The following is a 20,588-nucleotide window of genomic DNA, read 5'->3' as shown; positions in this document are numbered from 1 at the left end:
TAAATAGCAATAATAATAATAATAATAATAATAATAATAATAATAATAATAATAATAATAATGAAAATAATAGTAACAAGAATGATAATAATAAGAACAAGAATAAATATGTAATGATAGTAGATAAGAAGATAAAATTTAATGATAACATGAGTTAAAGAGAAGTAAGAACCAAGAAGCCATTCGTTAGTATCAAAGCTTTCGTTGCAGCAATCGCGCCAAGCGTGAAGCCGCAGTTTCTTATCAAAGCTCGTAATAAAAGGCTCGAGAGATTGATTTTTATTTTCTTTTCTTTTTTTTTCCTTTTTTTTTTCATTTTATTTTTCTTAGCAAGTTAGTAGCGATGATGTATAAAATCAAGAAGAGTTTAAGTTCAATCGAAAGATCGTCTTTGCGACGAAGAGAGAATATCGATGTTTTTTAATATCTTTTCCTTTTTTTTTCGTCTCATCGATCGTGGATCAACTTTATTTTTAATAAAGTTCAAAGGTGTTTCGATAATAAAAAAAAAATTCGGTGGATAATGCTGAGAAAATAAAAAAGTGTACAAATACCTTTTGCTATAGGGAATAAAGGGATCTAGTAAAAAGGAAGGATAATAAAAATTCAAACTAGTTGAGGCTTGTGTTCAAATTCATCTCTTCTCGAATAAATTTCTGGATTTTTCTCTTCCTCGATCCAATTCCATCTCATCGTCAAATGTTTGTAAATAGAAAACGTATATAATGGTAAATAAAAAATCGATTATTAATTGATCAAATTGAACATGAATTGTCATTCCACGATCAATTAAATTCAAATCACATTTATTTTCTTGTATATATCTGTAATTCAGTTTTTCATTTGTGCATTGTACAGAGTGTTATCAAAGTTTTCGTGACTGATGATGTTTCTCGCGACGACACTGTAAAAAATAAAAAAAATCAGGGCGCAGAAGAAACGTGTATAAAATCATAAGAAAGAAAAGAATCGCAAAATGTGATAAAATAAGAAACGAAGAAAAATTAAACGATATCGATATCCAATGATCGATTATTATTAGGTCTGATGAGATCTGTTTTTGTTTCTTCGCCCCTATTAATCGCAATGTTTGAATAGACGGATTTAAATCGTTTGCAGAAAATTGCAGAAACAATGCTCGTTGTGTTCCTTTGTCAGATTGTGTTTGGACGAAATGAAAATGAACGAATGGAAGGAGAGTTTCGCGAATCTCTCGCAATTTATCACTCCTCTGCGACAGCTATGATTAATCGCTCTCTAAGATCCATTTCGGTCAGGGTTTTCAAGGTGGCGCTTCGAGTTAAAAATTCGGTATACCACGATCGGTGGTGACCTCTAGGGGATCGAGTTTGAACTGATATTCGCAAAGATCGGGGAAAACAGGGATATTTTTTTGAGTGTCGATCTCGATGAAATGGATATCGAAGGAAAATGTACCTGGTTCTTTAATTTTTTCACACTGAATATTATCTGAAATGAAAAAAAGTTTCGCAATTTTTCATTCAATTTTCGGAAATTTTCCAATTCTTCAAAAGAATTGTTTATTACTTTTTTCAAAATTTTTTCGCAAAGATGCGAAATCAACGAGATATTTCATGTACAATGAAGGAGAATTATGTCTGATTTGAACGATTCATTTATCATCTACTCTACTATGTTCTCACAACAGAAAATTCGGTAAAACAACGAGGGACCTACCATGATAAAATTCACAGGCTTGATACATCGATAATAAATAAAATTTCTCAAATGAGAAAACAACAGATTTGCAAGAACAAACGAATTGGGACAAATTGAACAATTGGGTGTTAGAATGAAAGACGCAAAGGGATCGATCGATTGGAATAGTCACGTTCACCGATTAACGACATTAAATCAACCAAAATTAAAATAATGATTATCATCGATTATTATTAATTATCATCGACCGTTAGATTGTGATTATCATCGAAAAATAATTATAATATTTTAAATGATTTTTCATTTATTAAAATTTAAAGCCAGTTGAACATTTGATCAACAGCGATAATAATGATTATTGATTGAACGATGGCCATAATGTTTATAAACATTACGTATTTATTACATATTTATTATATAAAATATGAATATATAATATTATTTGTATGATTCACTTCGTACAATATAATCATCAAATTTACCATTTCAATATTTAAAATTTGATCAATTGAGCGTGACTACACCGCATACTTTTTTTTCGCCGAATACTTTAGAAGAATTAAAATCGATCGAATCAATGAAAATTATACTACTGGGAAACTGATTCGACGACGTCGTGTCTGTCCATCGTTTTCTTCTTCGACTCAAAAAACAGAACACAACGTTTTCAATGGGAGGAAGGCCAACGAAATTCAAACAATTCGAGTAGGATACCAAAATGGACGACGAGGGGACCAAGGAATATAAAATACGTTTGAAACGTTTGAAATAAATCAGGCATCTAAAACGACACAAAAACAGCAAGCAAAACGCAAACGGGGGGAGAACGAGACGATGGGTCAAAGAGAAAAAAAATTCGTCTGGGTATCAAAGAGGGGTAGTAGGTTGACTGACTCTTGGGAAGATGTATATATGTATGCGTATACACGATGAGGAGGGAAGGGGAGATGGGAGGGGGGAATAAAACATAGGAACACACACTGAACACGGGCACATTGCCAAAAAATGTCGAGCAAATAGGGTTAATATACACCTAACACTCACAGGCAGACCTACGGTCAATCCAACCAACTTTCTCGTCTGTAGAGCAGCCATGTGGATAGCGCGTCGTGTCGAATACCTCAGATATCATTTCCCTATTGTCTCCTGGTCCTTTTGTTCGAGTCGTTGATTCGAAATTTTTCTTTCACTTTTCGTTTCATTATCCTTTAGTATCTTTTTTTTTCTCCTTTTCACCATTTTTTCTCTCTTTTTTTTTCGGAAGAAATTTTTCCCATTTACTAAATAAAATCGAGGAGGATCCTTCATTCCTAATCATCATCGCGTCTATTGAGTTCTTATGACTTATTAGTGTAATATAAGTACGTGTTACCACGTTCCATGCGCAGTCAGACCTCTGTTATCACAATTATACGTGCACACACCTCTCTCTCTCTCTCTCTCTCTCTCCTATCTCTATTTTGCTCATTATAATTGTTGGAGTTCAACTCGTTTCCGCAACGAAACATTTAATGAACATATCGATCCATACGATCGATGTACATGCACACCTCGTGTGGTAAATGGGTAAATTTCGAGGGTTATGCAATTGGAACGAAGAGACGTGGCGATGATTAAGGATGAAGAGTATTAATATCGTCGGGATAATTAGTTGAAATTTCTTCGTTTGAAATCAATCCTTTCATTCCCGGTATTCGACACGACTCTGTGACTATACAATAAAAAAAATGAAACGCATATTAGTACCTAATAGTTGAACGCATCTCTCCAACAAGATCCGACAGAAATAAAAATATACATGTCACACCAAAAAAATTTTTTCACAAGGATCACTGAGCTGATCGATGTTTAAAATTCTACTTTGGATGTACGTATGTTCATACGAATTCAAAGTTACGATTCTTCAAGTGAACCGTGGTAAGATTAACGCTTCACGCGATCCATGTGACACTTTGTACATATGTATATTGGGCTACGGGACTAATGGAGGCTAGCCGGATCAAGAGCTTTGTTTCATGTAGATTGAAACAGAAGCAGAAGTCAACGTCCAAAGGTTGATCTTTGATTCGTAGAAATTCTCACGGTTTGCCTCTCCACGCTTTCTACCACATTAGTTCGAGTCACAGTGACAATCCTCGATGATTTACTTAATTTAAAATTCGTACTATGTAAACATTAGTCGCATGTCAAGAAATCTGTCACGATGCAATACACAGACACAGAAACGAACAGAACGAAATTTTCTATCCTCTATAATATAATATATTTCATTAGTCATGTCACACTTCTATGCCATCGTGCAACAACATCGATTTCTAAGGAACGAACGATCTCTAAAAAAATAAAAAGAAAGAAAACAGAAAGAAAGAGAGAGAGAGAGAGAAAAAAAATAGAGAAGAACAAAAGAACGAAATGAAAGAAACTAAAAAGATAAATCAAAGAAAATAAATCAATCGATCACGATACAGCCACGCTGCGTAAGAAAGCTCTTGATCGGCATCGCTTTCTTTCAAGAAATATATCTAATAAATTTCCAAATACGTGTGTACCATTTGTATGTATGTCCGTATGTATCATTATCAGGCGTGGTGTATAGTGTATCAAACGTATCATTGGATACTCAATATTGAACAAAACAAATAAAAAAAAAAAAAGAAAAAACCAAAAAAAAAAAAAAAATAAAAAAATATATGATCACACGGCAAGACTATGCACTCGTTCTCTCTATATATATATAGGAAACTTCCAAACCAAACGACAACGATAATCAATCGAAAAAACGGTCATAATAAACATCGTAACGATAATCAATAATCAACCGTAACAAAAATGTAATATATATATGTATATATATAAGTAGATGTAATAATGATGATCTAACGTATATATATATATATGTATATATGTATTTATATTTATACGTAGAAACATTAAGTTTTAAATTAACGAACGCTTGAATCAAGAAAGGGCATTTGGCCTTGGTTTCGGGGTTACTAGGCAGGCACACCTTGCTGGTTCGGTCTGGTTGGGGCGGTGTCGCCCGACGCTCGTAGTGCCTCTCCGGCTGTTGATAAAGGGGGATCTGTAAACCCATTCGGAAACGTGTTCTCGCAATATGCCTATTACTTTCATTTTTTAAATTTTTTTTTTGTATTGTTATTTCTTTTTTGTCGAAATGTTTTTGTGCCTTTGTTTGTTAATTGTTTCTTATTTTTTTACTATCGTTGTTTCTTTTCTTTTCTTTTTTTTTTTTTTTTTTGGAATGATGTCTTTTGTGTTCTTGGTTGTGTCAAGGAGAGTTTTTCTCGACGAGTTTTTTTGTCGTAGATGAGATGTAGATGTGATTTTTGTCGTTGTTTTTCGTAACTTTCGGTGGACGTGTCTCGAATTGGTCGCAGCATGTTCAAGACTAAGCTTTAATTTTAACAATAAATTTAAAATTAAAATTGATTGTTTAGAATTAATTGTATTGGAAAGTAAATTTGTTTAATATTTTATTATTGAACACGCGTAAATTTGTGTCTTTTGGTTAAATAATTATAAGTATGAAAACTGAAGATTATTGATCAATGTCTGTGAATGATCAATTGATTTTAAAAATACAATGATAAGTAAATTTGTTTTAGAAATTACAATGTTTATATTGCATAAGAATTGTAAGATTTGGTTCAGTAGTCTAGTCTTGAATTAATTGCCGAGATATTCAAGATTCGTAGTAAGTGGTTGTATCATTGTATAGTCAGTGATTAAACAAATATAATTGAAATTCTGTAAAGAATTTATGAATCAGTTCAAAAAATGTAACTATTTAAACTATTAATGATCCAGTTTCGAATAAGTTCCACGATTTTATATATAAACATCATAAATTGTTAAGATTCATATTTATTATAAAGAAGATATTTTCAAATTTTCATATTTAAAATATTGAAAAATTGATCATGATATCAAAAAATTTAAAAATTCTAAAAAAAATTATTAAAAATTATTATATTAAAACAAAAATTATAAATGAAATTGAACAACGTAACATTTCAACCCAAAAATCTACAACGAATTTCATTAATTTCATTAATTAGGAGTTTTTTTTTAAAGTAATAAATAAAGTATAAGAATATCGAACGATCGTGAACTCATCGTGGCTAGACCATATCCTGCGAATCAGAGCTCTAAATCTGGATTTAATCCCCAGAGTATTGGACCGTTGTTGTAAATCAGCTTTAAGTACGCCCAAGTGTGTCGTGTATCATTAGACGTGCTGTTTTTAGCTGATCCACTGATGCTGCTTCAGACTAAGATACACAGAATCCTTCGTGGAAATGTTTTTCTCTTCTGCGGAAATAAATCCACGAAATGGTATGATTTCCAAGAAAATAATAAGTCGAAACAATATATCATATTGTTTCGTAGAATCCTTGCTATTTTGGAAAATTAACAGAAATGCAAATACGTCAAATATTAATCCAAGAAATTCTGAGAATCTTTTGATGGAATGATAATGTAACTCTTAATTTGTATATTTGGATCACAATTAGTATATGATAATTTAAGTTATTTAATTTCAGAGTATTTTTTATCTTTTTTAATCTATATTTTTTTTATTTCATTTGAATTTTGTATCGAAATAAAATATTCTAAAATTAAATAATCTAATTAAATCATCTTCATAATCTATGATCCAATTATATAAGCATATATCAATCGAGAATCGAGGACATCTGTAGAAAAAAAATTCTCAAATTTTTCTAATCCTCGAATATTTGTATGTGAATTAATGAGCACTCTTCAACAGATTAGTTTAAATTTCTCGAATTTGTGACATGTTAATTTCATTTACTACAGATATACCCCAAATTGTTAAATGACGCGGATAATGAATCTAACATCTCAATTATTCGAATCTTTAAATTGTCAAGACGAATATTTGATTTGATCACCGATTTCACGGTCAGCTGAACCATGCTCAGCAATTTACCAAGTTCTTATTACTGCTCGTTTCGAAACGAATTTGCGAATCGATTCAGCTGAGATAATCGAAGACGATTTGATTTTAATACGGTGACGAAGGACGTTAATTAAGAAAATTACCGGTCCCTCCTTTCCTCGATTTTCCACCTTGAAACTGATCCCAATTTGAGCCTTCATTGAGTTTCGTAACGGATGATCTTAATAATTCTCTAGATAGCTTTTCACCGCTACGAGATTTAACGACATCAGAGATATCATGTAACTTTAATTTTGTTAAGGAAGCAAATTAAAGTTTAATGAAAATAAATTTTATAGTGAATTGTAATTCTAATTATATCAGTAAAGATAAGTTGAAACGATTCTCAAAAGAAAAAAGAAAAACTTTGAAATTTAATCAATTATTATCAGCAGTTATTTATATCTATATTCGACGTAACTTTATTTAATATTCTGAATATATTTCAATACTGCAATTCTAGGATATAAAATTTTAGAAAATCTTTAAACAATACTTCTTCAATATTGCAAAGCTACAAAATTTCAAAAATTTCTTCAATTGTCAAAAATAACTTCAATTATCTTCAAAATATAAAATTAAAAGTATACGAATCTTTTTAATATTCAAACGATTAAAAAAAAATGTAAAGAGAAAAAAATAAATTTAATACGGTAGAATTATTAAAAAATCATCGTCAATTACGAAGATCGGGATTATCTGAGACTGAGAATGATTATTATGAGATTAATTAGATCGATGATCGAACCAACGCTTGCGAATCTGACTCTCGTCGAACAGAATGGAAAAAAGATAGGAGATAGAAAACAAAAGCAGAGGGAGGCAACAAGACGTTCTTCAAACGCAAAGCGCAAGTAAACACATTCACAGAGTGTGATAATTACGTGGTGGCAAGAAAATAAGATTGCTCTCGAGATGATTGGACGGAAAGCCTGATTGATTCGTTGGTCTGTTCGCTGCGCCATGGCTCACGCTTATAGGCAAGACACAATCAAACTGATACAGAAAAAAGGAAAATCTTGAAAAAATCATGAACACGTGAATGCAAAATATCGAGAAACGTGTTTTTTAGAGAAAAATAGAAATAAAATTATACGAAACAAGATAAGAAAGGGTAAAACAATGTGACAATTAAGAGCAAATCCTTGGTTAAATGCTTCGAAATATCCCCTTTAGATAATCTCTCACCGATTTCCTTCACAAATGCTATCACCACCTTCTCGTTTTCCCGGAAAATTTCAATTCAACAATTCCATTACGTTATGAAATATAGCATAATTTTTTCCTTCTCGTCTATCCACCTAACGAAGAAAAATGACTCGTTTCTCAATGATCATTGATCAGCATGGAAGTTTCTTCTTGCTCACTTATCGATTTTGTTCGGTTTCTCAGTGTAATGTTTGTTGTAGAACCGAATTACTTGTAATGTGTAAATGTGTTAACACGTGGCTTGTTACGAGAAATAAATTCGTAACAAATTTTTACACGACATTGAAACAAGTATAAAAAAACAAGTCCGATAACATGTATTGATACACGTATCCTCTTTCAGTTAAGATTATTCATGTGTGTTTCATGCAAATAAGGGAAAAAAAAAAACAGAACTCACTGTGAACGATAACCCGGGTTCCGTGTTACACCAAGATCCGATCGAACGGATCGAAGAGGATGCTTCCTCGACCTATTTCATCGACAAGGAGGGAACGATCCCATCGGCTGGCATCGAAAACAATTCTCTCTCTCTTGTCCAGATCTTACACGGTTTAAGATAATCGTAACGACAATTGCATCGAACGATCGAATCGTTATGCATAGAATACCATATGCGTGGAAAGATCGATTCAAGAGGATTAGAGGCGTGCAGGATGTCGAAAATAAGAATTCGAAACAGGATTTCGGAAAAATTCGAATGGATCAAGTGAGATTTCAATGGTATTCTCCCATGTTTCCTCTGTCATCTCGAAAATTTCGACAATAATCGAACACGGTTGGTCGTTGCAATTCGAATAATTATCACTCTTTTCGAAACTTTCAGAATCGATTCCGGGCACAAGCACGAACGAACGACCCTTCGGCTGATTTCGGTCGACTTCGATAATGATCGGATATCGGTTCGAAGACTCGTTCGTGCTCGATTATAAAGTATTTGGATTCCGATCTCACCCGATCTCGCCCGAATTTTCCCGATTTATTCCGAAACTCGAATTCTCCATGTTGCAACGATGATCCCACATACTTCTAATAATAAGGATATTCCGCTCGAAAGAGGAAACTACTTACCTATAACTAATGAGACACGATCAGTTGGTGAAACATCCTCTCGAGAATTGATCGGAAAAACGCACTCGAGGAACCGTCGCTGATGGAGAATATCAATGATACACGGCCTCTCATGCACGTATGTGTTGTGTATATTTCCACATATACTTGAACTTTGCGCGATGCTTGTATGTGAATATATCGGGATAATTTTTTTTGTGTGTGAAATAAAAGAAAAAAATAAAATTGGAAAGTAACAGGAGGAGGATCGATCGGATGATTCTACGATCGAGTAGATGGTGGCGATAGAAAGGCTGTTAAGAGTTATTTGAGATGATTGGAGAAATTTTATCTTTGTCTTTGTTATTTAAGATTGGAAGATCTCGAGAGAATTATTGGAAATCTCGGTTAAATTTATCGTCTTGGAAGAATTGGAAGTTTAAAGTTTCTATGGAAAGCAATTGTGCAAGTTCGAGCGTTCGAATAAATATAATTATAAAATTTTCTTGAGTATTTAATATAATCGCAAATAAAATGGTATTCTTAAGCAAAGTTTTTGAACGTTTCGATTAAGAGATGTGAAAGTCCATATCTTTTTAATCATATTTATAACTTGCATTTACTATAAAGACAATTTACTATAAAGACAATTTACCATTTAGACATAAAGACAAATATCATTGAATGACTATAAAAATTAGAAAAAGGTACATTATTACTTTTTTCAACCGATCTTGGCGAAATTTCGATTCATTAACATCATCTTGGAATTGGCAATTTCAACCATTTATTTTAAAACTTTCATATTAGATGTACCCATTACGTTTAATAGAGAAGAGAAACTAAAGGAACACTAGAGATTTTCCAATAATATATCACAGATACAGACTTGGCCAGTTAATGAGATATTGTAACCCAATTTACTTTTTGTGATTTACTCTCGAAAGTTATTTATATACCCTTAATGGACACTGCATAGACAATGATCATTTGAGGGTTCAACATTCAACATTTCCAACGCAAAATACCCATTTATAAAAAATATTCTTGAAAGCAATCGAAAGTTATTTCTCGTCATTTGTAAAAAAAAAAAAAAAAAAAAAAATACACTCTCGAGAGTGATTCAGTAACTTTTCTCTCAAATGAACTCTCTGAATCCTAACATTCATCGCCACGAGTAGGGGAAATGTAAATAGGTCGATGCACGAGTGGCAAAGGGAGAAAGAGAGAGATACGGAGGAATTATATGGAGATTTTGTTTCGTAGAGAAGTTGGAACAATAGGAATTGAGTAAGAGTCGCGAGGACAATCGGTATAATAAAATATACATGTCGAGCAGACGGAAAGCGAGACGTGTATGTAACGTGTGTTCAACGTGTGTGCGTGTTCCGTGTACAACGAGTATATATTTTAACTTTTCGTGGTGTTTCTCTGCAGTGGTGGAAGACAGACACGCGCGGCCTCGCTGTGTTTTCGTTCTATCTGTTGCCTGACAAAAAAATTAGGGAAAAAGAAAAAGGAGAAAAGAAATGGAACAAAAAAAGAAAAATAATTGACAGGGGGAGAGCCTGGACACTGGTCCCGACGAAAATTCGAAAGAAAAAAAGAGAATCGAAGTGGAGCTTCTTGCCTGTTATAAATGAGAGACGGCTCACTTCGACATGTGGATAGAGAGATCGATTGGCGGAAAAGAGTTTGTGGGACTGTCCGTGAAAAAAAAAAAAAAAAGAACGAAAAGGAAATCCACCACTGGCACGAGAGTTTTCTTTTACACGACTCGATTGGTCGGTCGCATCTCTTTCGTTTCTCGTTTTGTTTTATTTTATTTTATCTTATTGTTATTTTTTTTGTTTTCGTTTCTTACCAAACATACATGGACGACAAGGATACCTATATCCATGTATAAATGTATTTCATTTATTTGTCGAAAGACAACGTAAGGATTTGTATATGTATAACGAGCTCCTTTATTTTTTTTTTTATTTTTTATTATATATTATTATCATTTTGGTTTCTCTCTTTTTTTTTTTAATATCTCACACACATTATGCTTTACTTTATATTTTATATATACAGTATTTCCTGCGGCAAACGCGGCAGCGATTCTCTGTAATGCAGACAGTTCCAAAAACTGACCGTGAAACATTGAATAACGTATAGTATATACGCGTGTACATATACATATATATAAAAAAAGAAATGAAATCACGGGGTGGAAGGGGGAGGGGACCAGCCAGGCCCCATTATCGTCGTAGATTAAAAAAGAAACATTGCAACGAACGGCGACGCAAAGCTGTACAGACAGACAGCGCGGCCAGATAGGGTAGGTTGTATAAAAGGTATAAAAAATAAATAAATATAGATATATAGATATATATATAGAGACAAAGTCAGTCACTTTTTGAAACTGACAATAAAATAATACGACGACGAGACGCTTGGTTTCTTTTTTTTTCTTTTTCTTTTTCTTTTTTTTCTTTTTTTTTCTTTTTTTTTTTTTTTTCTCTTTCAAATTTTTATACAAGGATCACACGAGCTGTGGGTATTATATGAGGTGTATATATATATGTATGTATATATATATATATACTATATATATATAAATAGAATACCAAATAAAAAAAAATAGATACGGTGCTTTCATATAAGAAACAGTGGTAAACACTCACATAGACCTCTTCCCATTGCGAGACATACCGCACCAGTCTTGACAACCGTAGTAACCTAACGAGCGACAACAGTTTCGCAAGCCTGAGGATCCTGAGAGCACGGCCAGCATGCAGGATCTGGAAGGACTCGCTAAAGTCCTGAAACTGACGATTGAAAACGATTATTCCATGGGAATCTCGTCCCATACGCGGCCCATTAACGCTGCGTTGAATTGAATCTCAGGTTAGCGCTCATTCAAGAGGGATTGAGGGCGGCTTAAACCGAGCTTAATTTGTCTTGTCTGGTGGATTCTGGTGAAAATTATACCACGTTTTCAAGCGGAATTAATTTAATTTAAGTAGATATTTCTAGAAATTTTCTTGAAAGGAAAGAAAAAAAAATTATATTCCGAGAAATAGTGTAATTGGTTTTAAATTTAAATTAAAAGATATTATCTTTTTATTTTAAATACTGTACAATGAGAAACAGAGATTGGAAAGGTAAATTCAATTTAAACCGCTCTCATTTTTGAAGATTTAATCGCATTCTGTTACATTTAACACCACTATTAATGTTTTTCAATGGCATAAATTCATTAGCAAATTGCATTAAAATTAAATAAAAAATAATATAGACAATTAAAAAGATAAACTTTAAAAGAATGAAATAAGTATTCTATCATTATGAAAATAAATATTTTGTTTTTAATAAGCGCTATTATTCATGATTTTCAAATGTAAAAAAAATACTCATTAAAATATTCATTAAACTGCAATGATTTTAAAAATATCCAAATGGGCCTTCGAAAAATCTTTAAATGACCTTCGAATAAGCTTTTTTTAAACATTTTTTGAACAATTTTCAAGGGATATTAAAATATTCATAAATAATTTTCGAACGATTATAGACATCTTTCAAATAATTTAAAAATCAAGGATCTTTTAAATGACTTTGAAAAATCACTTTTAAAAGATATTTGCAATATTCAAAATTCTTATATAATTTACATTTGCTAATTAAGTTATTTCAAACGATAAATTTTAAATGATATAATTTTTAAAGAATTTTAATAAAAGAATTTTAATGTTACATTATGAATTTTTTATTTTAATTTCTCGTTGACAATAAGTTTTTCTCTAAGTGAACAGTTGAAATTTTCAGAATGACCAAATAATAATTAATTATACATGCAAATTAAATATTGACTTAAAAATGAAAAACAAAAATGTGAAAAATACCAAAGTGCTGAAGTATTCATCTCGTATACCAAGAAACACTTGTAATTAATGTATTTATACAATTGGAAACAGTATATCCTGAAATGTTGCGTATCACGCCAACGCTTGTGTAAACTGATTAATTACATAAATCGAGTTTTGGAGAGAAACTAAAACTCAACTCTGGTTTAACAAATTAAAGTTAGAGATACGTACATCAGGATACAGATAATTAATATGCACTTACTTGATTAAATATGAGGAAAATGTAGTCTAATGGTATGGAGGAAATGAGGTCGAGAAAGAACCAAGTCCTGAGGTAGTGTTTTGCGATTAATTTTGGGTCCAGGATCACTTGTTCGGCGTTATCCTGTTGCATTATACCTAAGCAAATATATAATATGCATAAATAAATATATATTAACTTTAAAATTTCATTTATTTTTTTATTTTGTATTTATTCTATTCTTTAAACTTTTATATACTTTTTTATATTATTCTTTATTTATTGTTTTATTATTTTCTTTATTTTATTTTATATATCTATCCATATATCTATATCTATTCCATTATTTTTTTTTATTTCGTTTTCTTATATTTTTTAATTTAAAATTAGAAATTGAAAAAATTTTACTATTTCCTTCTCTAAAATGTAAAAACGAAAAAAAAATTTTAAATAATATTTTTAATTTTTAACAGTTTACATAACTGTTAGTAGACAAATTCTTGATTGTAATGAGCTTTATTTAAGTTAAATTTTATTTCTGCAAAATTTCAGTGCGATGATATTTACAGCTAGATCGTAATAAATTAATCTTCAGAATTAAATACAAACGCTAATGGTAAAATAACACAATTGAAATTGGAAGAATTAATAATGTGTTGCTTTTAATGTTTCGAATTAAGATAAAATTTATTTATATAACTTGTGTATAAGCAATGATGCCCTATGAGTTTTACCATATTTGACTACAAAATTTTTTGAATTGTTTCTGTAGCTTCTCATCTTCCTCAATCACTTCAAGATATTCTTCGAGACAAAGTATAAATCGAAAATCTCAATTAATTTACATTACAAATTACTTAATACAAATATTTACAATTTCAAGATGAAACATTCATTAATTCATATTTATTCAATTTGGAATTTTTTATTCTCTTAACTCAACATTTTTTATTCTCTTAAATTCCTTAAATTAGCCACAACTAAATCTAAAAACATTGAATTAATCTCCCCATCTACTATCATTTCAAAATCTGTTAACATTTATTCCATTTGAAGGATGGAAAGAGAAGATAAATTTTTTGCAAAAATTATTATAAAAATACTTTTCAAAAAACAGCAGTAAATAAACCTTAATAAAGAAAGTTATTTCCACACATCCTAATACACATATCAATTCCAAAACGAACCATTCATTCAACTCAATTTAAAGAAAAAAAAAAAAAACTATCTGCCAAGATTATCTTTCAGACTTATATTCTCAATCCTATTATCCGCAATCGAACGATTCCGAACGATTCTTCAATGCATCGTTAAAATTCCTACCAATACAAGTAACAAAATGAATTCATCCATTCCCAGCAACTTTGCCTCTCCCGGAATCTGCCACCTCATTAGCATGGAAACATTTCACCCCCGATCGACTCGATCGGCGTTCGCCGGCAGAGGCGTTAGTATTCGGCACGTGGAACGCCAATATTGGCCGACGGCCGATAATCTGGATCAAGAATTCGCGACAATCGCGAATCCGACGCGGCCCACGTACACGGTTTAACGCGTACAATGGCTTTCATCGGGCACGTGACCCAATTCGGTTCCCGGGTACGCGTTTCAAATTAATCCACCGGCGAATAACGAAACGTCTGAGCCGGTGTACCAATGTGTCGAGCAGTGTGATTAGAATATGACACTGCCTGAAGGGTTGCCAACGTGCCGCACTCAACATGCGTTTTATTTCTTGATGATTTAATAACAGTCGAAGATTCATTTGGGGAGGACTGTTGATGTATAATTTTATCTTGATGGGAGATGCTTCTGTGGAATTGTTTGAGATTGATGAACGCTTGGGGAATTTAACGATTTGGGTGAAATAGATGATGTAATGGATGCTGTAATATTTGAAGATATTTGAATTTGTTAATGCGACAGGAGATATGAAATTAATTAATTTCCTTTTTTTTGTAATAATAATTGGAAATTGATTGTATATTAGATATCTTTAACTTTAATTGAATAATTTGTAATTTATCAAATTGTTAATGTTGAAATGAAATTATAAGAGAAATTATTTATAAAAGGAAAAAAATGTTCAGCTTTAGGTGTTCGTTTAAAATTGTGGATATGAATCAGTTAACACGTTGATTCATATGCGAATTTTGTACGTTTTATTATTTTTCAGAATGGTAAAATGCTTTTGAATATTTTAACATTGTAATATTCACAATTCAATACATCTTATGAAAAAGTAAAAATTGTTTCGACGCTATTGGGCGCATTTTAAAAAATTTTTAAATCAATTGTATAGCATTGAATCGTGAAAATAAAATTTTACTGTACCTTATAAATCTCTGAAAAATATTGCAATGGAAGAGAAGGAAACATGGCCATTAAAATTTCAATTAATTACTAAAAATAAACATAAAACAAGATTGGAATTCGAATATTACTGAATCAATAACGCAATAAAATTAATCTTATTCTTACATTTCCATTCTATATCATATTTCCAATTTGATTAAATTTCCTTTATTAGAATTAACCCTTTCAGACCATTCCTCATTATTCAAGCCACTTTTTGACAAAACGAAATTGGATCCTTCGGTTTCACATTGGAATGTAACTTCATAAAAATGTAATTGACTCGCGTGAAAGCCGTGATTTCCCGGCTTTTGTTCGTTTTCTTTCACGGTCTCTCCCTACAGCAGCTTCCTTTTTAATGTCAACAATTAGAAGTTCCTCCTTTTCAAACTTCCCCTGAGCTTTCTCGAGGCGGCGACATGGACGATCTTTCAAAGAAAGTTGCAGTTCAAAGAAATTCATGATGATATTATCTAATCATGATCCGATGAAAACTTGAATTAAAAAAATTATTACGAAAATTTTTAAAATATTTTTCTATTTATTATCTCTTTTCTATTTATTAGTATTCAATAATAACGATAATTAGAATTTATAATTTTTATTGAATGAATTTTATTGGTGATATTTTGATATTTAAATTTTAATAAAAGAATTTTTATTTCGAAGAATATTTGATAATCGTGAGAACTTTTTAATATCTCGAAGCATAAAGATGAACTCTTTAAAACACTTCATAAACATCTGCTGCCAAGCCCTTTGGGCATTTTGTGGAGTATCTGAAGTTTTGAATAATGTTTCGAAACCTTGGAATTCGTAAAATTCGTAAAATTTGTAAAATTAATGGAGGAGATTGAAAATGGCGATGTAAAAATTCTAAAAATTAAAATTTAAAAATTTTCATGATTATTATTATTAACATTTTAAACATAACAGTTTCTTTTATAATAAATTAATAAATAAATTATTTTTATTATACATTTAATACTCATATATAAATTTATTTCTCTTTCATTGTTATATTAGTAAATGAAGTTAATAATAATCGAACGTACATAATTATAATATCTATTTTAATATTAGTTTATAGAAAGAATATTATAAAATATAAATTTGTCGAAAATTATCGTTCTTTTTTATAATAATTTAGTTAATAATATTTAAATCTTCGAAATTCATATCAGAATCTTTAATTATTAGCATCAATATTCGCACGAAATTCTCTGGAAGATATCAAAGGGATAAAGAAAGGTAAAATTTTTACACAACCCTGTAAAAGTAAGGCAATTAAAAAGCCCAATTTATCTCCGGACAAGTTGATAACTCCAATCAACGAACGAGCCATTCGCATCGCTTTTGAAAAACACATGTTCAAAGAAACACGATTTTCCACATGTGGTTACACGAGGAAACGAGGGTGCGAGGGATACATTTAAGCGAATCGTCGCTTTCCAACGTTTTCGTTGGAAGTGAAGGAAGAGAGATTTGGGTTGGTCCGATGAGAGAAGCACAGGGCACATGGAAAAAAAAATAGGAGAAGAAGAACGAGGTCGGCCATTCTTTCCTCCAATGTCCTCCTCCCAAACGTGCACAATGCAAACTTTGCATCGCTTCTGGCTCCCCCTCCCCACCACGGACACGAGGTTACCATTAGTCCCAAAGTGATCGTCCAACGAAATGCCAAGTCTTTTCGTCGCTTCTTTTTGAAACGATCGAACGATTTTAACTGAATGCCCTCGGCACACCGTCGATAAGGCTTTGAAAGCGGGGCTCAATTGGAACGAAAGAAAGTTTTTTAAAGGACTACGATATCGTGGGTTATGGAGTCTTGACTGTGTATGCTCTTGGATATTTCTCTTTTATTGCCGTGTGACTTTGAGCAAAATGAATTTACATTTGACCTACTATTGATCTGCCTGAGTTTAGAATACAATCTTCGAATAATCTCGTCGTCACGTCACCTGTTAGGTCTTGAGAGTTGAGAATTCTTTAAGATATTTGTTCGAATTATTTTTTGTTTCGATCGAAATGAGAATTGTTAACTTGAATTATTGTTTATCGTTTATTTTTTGGTTTTATGCCAGAAATCACTAATTTGCGATTCGATGATTTATACTTTAAATATATACAGTGAAATAATTAGAGTAAGAAAATAATTATCGAAATTAAGATTTTTGAAAAGTTTATACATTAATTTTATTAGATTCAATTTTTATAAACATTGTCTAAACAATGAATTTACGTATATTGGCGTCATAAATGATATTATATCGAAATAAGTAACAGAATATCGGTGTCATTTTTCCTAAATATTTGAGAGCATGAACACTCACCTGTTCTGAAGTTGACGACAATGTCTATGAGGAATATCGTGTCAGAAAGGCAGTTGAAGGCTATCCACCTAGTGCTTAGGTCGTCATTGAAAAAACTAATGGCGACTGGCAGAATTATCAGATTAGCTACCAGCAGGAGGAGCATGCAGAGATCCCAGTAGAATCTGAAATCAAAATAGAACGAACATTCTTGATTAAATTAAACATATAAATTCAATAGAAATTGATGGTTAAAATGGTAATCGAATGTAAAGAAGTTAGAAATTGAATGTTAAAAAAACAACCACATTAAGAATCACAACTTGATCAAACGTATCAAGTGGAATATTCTTTAATGATCACACTTCCCCTTTACTTAATATTTCAAATATTTCAGATGCGATCAAGTAGTATTTTGTTCACCCTGTACATTCACGATACAATATTCATAGCCGATAAAACGATTACCTTTCGACTTGTTATTTTCTCACAATCCCATCGCCACCGAGAGGATCCATCTCGATATGATATATGATTGTTTCGCGTGTACACGCATGAAAATATCACGCACCAGATACGCTTGTTGGATTGACCTAAAAACGTTGGTGAAATCATTAACGATCCCATCGTTAAATAAAAGAAACGGTGATTCATCTTGGTAACAAGAAGAGAGGGAGAGGGAGCCGGAGGTGGCGAGAGCATTGCTTTTTCTTCGAAGACACGTGGGGAGTTCTCCAAGGGCGTAAGTTTAATTAACGGACCGCCACCGCTTTTGCTTCGACTTTACTTTCAACTTCGCCTTTTCAACGTTTAAGTAGTCTAGGGGTCTGGGGATTTAAACGAAGTGGAGGCTTTCGAGACGGCGGAAATATTGTTTCTTCTTTGTTTCGTCCAGATTCTCGGTGTTGTGAATAACGTGTTTTAATTGCAATTGTGATTTAAGATGATAGAACAGATTTAAGACGCGGTTAATTAGTTTTTTTTTGGTATATTTTTTTCAATTCGATTCAAACTCTTCAATTCTGGTCTTCAATTTTGGTATATTTTTTGAAATATTGTGTTTACATTAATACAATTTTTTATAAATAAGATTTCTTAAACATAACACAAATTGTTGTATCTCAATTTTATAATAATTGTATTAAAATTTTTTCTAATTATTTCAGAATCGATCTTTTCAAATCTTTTTTTATTGATTATTTATGATAAAAACATACATATTTTTTAAGATTATTTTTTAGTTTATTTAACAAAGTTATTATGTTGTGTATATACATTGAAAGAAATAAAAAAAAGTTAAAAATCTTTTCGTCCTTTGAAATAATAATATAAATTTAATTAAATTCAGCGAATTCTCTTTTTTCAAAATTATCCCTTATCGCATAATTCTTCGCATCTTCCCATCGCAAGATATCTACAAACTTCAAAAATTCAAAATCTCTTTCTCATCGACTAAATACCATTCCAGTCCCGAGCGATTCAAGCTTTTACCAGCCTCTATTATAAAATGAAACAAAATGAAAAAAAAGAAAGAAAAAGAAAAGAAAAGAAAAAAAAGAAAGGAAAAAAGAGAGGGAACTTTCACGAAGCGGAATCGTTCCATTCCCCGAAGAACGAAGAAAGCCTCGCTATAAGATAGGAAAAGGAAATGGGGAGGGGAGGGCGAGAAGCGCAATTTCTGAAAGGTCCGCTTTAATCAGTTCGATTCCAGGCTAGGCAGCCAACATTGGCCCACTTCGCCGAGTAATAACGTAGCTACATCGAGGCAATAAATGTGCTCGTAGCTCGCGCAAACCTGTTCCAGCTTGGCTCGAAACCATCAACCACGAAGGGATGCTTTTCCTCGTCAACACGCACCGATGAACGCGACCTTCCGCTTTGACACCATCGCGGAAAATTAGAAATACCTGTTTATCCCCTGCTTCTGTCTTTTCCCTCGAAACCAATTCGTTTCTATACATTTTCCTCTCCGTCGAGATACGAAGAAGAAACGAAATTGCAAATTTTTATAAGAGATTCGTATTTATTACACGTGTAAGGGTGTTGATGTATTTGGAAAATGAATTTTAAGGATTGATTTTACTGATCAATATGAAAACAAAAGTTGATGGAGATTTATTTATTTAATTATAAGCAATTGAAGTGTTTGATGAAGTGAAAGTGAGATCATAGTGAAGATAAAGACGTATCCAGATTATTAGAGATATTGTCTGAATTTTTTAGAGGAGATAAAATTGGAGTTTCTTAATTACATTAATTGTAATTAATAGCTGATTACAACTATAAGGAATTATAGTATAAAATTTGATATTAAGTTACATTTTTAAGATATAAATTTGTAAAATAATTTTTCTAGAAGAATTGATATTTGATATTAATTGATAATTGTGATAAAGATGTATAATTTTCGATTTTCCTCTCTCAATAATAAATCGAATCGTAAAATTTCTTAAATTTTTTTTCCTGAAAATATCTTACAATTTGTAACGAGTTGAGAAAAGGCTCGATGTACAAAACAATTTGTATTGAAATATTGTAATGAAATATTTTCATTCGGTACGTTTATTATTTTATTTACTACTATCCCGCAAGCGAATGAATCGAATCGTGTGAAAACGAAAATAAAGAATGATTCCAAAGACTCTTTAAATATTTACCGAACCTAAAATTAAACCGGTGCTTAGCTAGCATAAATAAGGGGGAAGTAAAAATGATACGATCGAAGCAGGAACGCCTACACGTTTCCCATTTCAACTTCAATCCCGGTATTTTTAGAACCCTCTTCAAATGTTTGAGGAAAAGGTAATTATGAAGGGGTTCAATCACGTAGGAATTTTCTGTAACACATAAAAGGACCGATTACAATTTATTTTTAAGTCGACAAACATGAAAAGTTAACCTGTGAT

The 20,588-nt window shown here is 31.7% G+C and overlaps 1 protein-coding gene across 16 annotated transcripts in view; it reads right to left on the bottom strand.

The window, feature by feature from the left end:
- Nucleotides 1-20,588, bottom strand: part of LOC108000937 (potassium/sodium hyperpolarization-activated cyclic nucleotide-gated channel 2) — a 187,906-nt gene that overhangs the window by 18,754 nt on the left and 148,564 nt on the right. For 12 of the 16 annotated variants that reach the window (XM_062077782.1, XM_028668252.2, XM_062077784.1 and 9 more), the window contains 3 exons: nucleotides 17,704-17,867; nucleotides 13,037-13,173; nucleotides 11,593-11,736 (listed from right to left, as the gene is read on the bottom strand). In XM_062077782.1, coding sequence (XP_061933766.1) covers nucleotides 11,593-11,736; nucleotides 13,037-13,173; nucleotides 17,704-17,867 — 445 coding nt within the window. Of the gene's footprint in view, nucleotides 1-4,631; nucleotides 4,763-11,592; nucleotides 11,737-13,036; nucleotides 13,174-17,703; nucleotides 17,868-20,588 lie in introns of all 16 variants that reach the window. The other 4 variants (XM_062077788.1, XM_028668247.2, XM_028668251.2 and 1 more) reach the window with 2 other exon arrangements.

The sequence above is a fragment of the Apis cerana genome, linkage group LG8 (genome assembly GCF_029169275.1).
Source record: "Apis cerana isolate GH-2021 linkage group LG8, AcerK_1.0, whole genome shotgun sequence".
NCBI classification, from domain to species: Eukaryota; Metazoa; Arthropoda; class Insecta; order Hymenoptera; family Apidae; genus Apis; species Apis cerana.
This window is presented reverse-complemented; position numbering and strand designations above follow the sequence as displayed.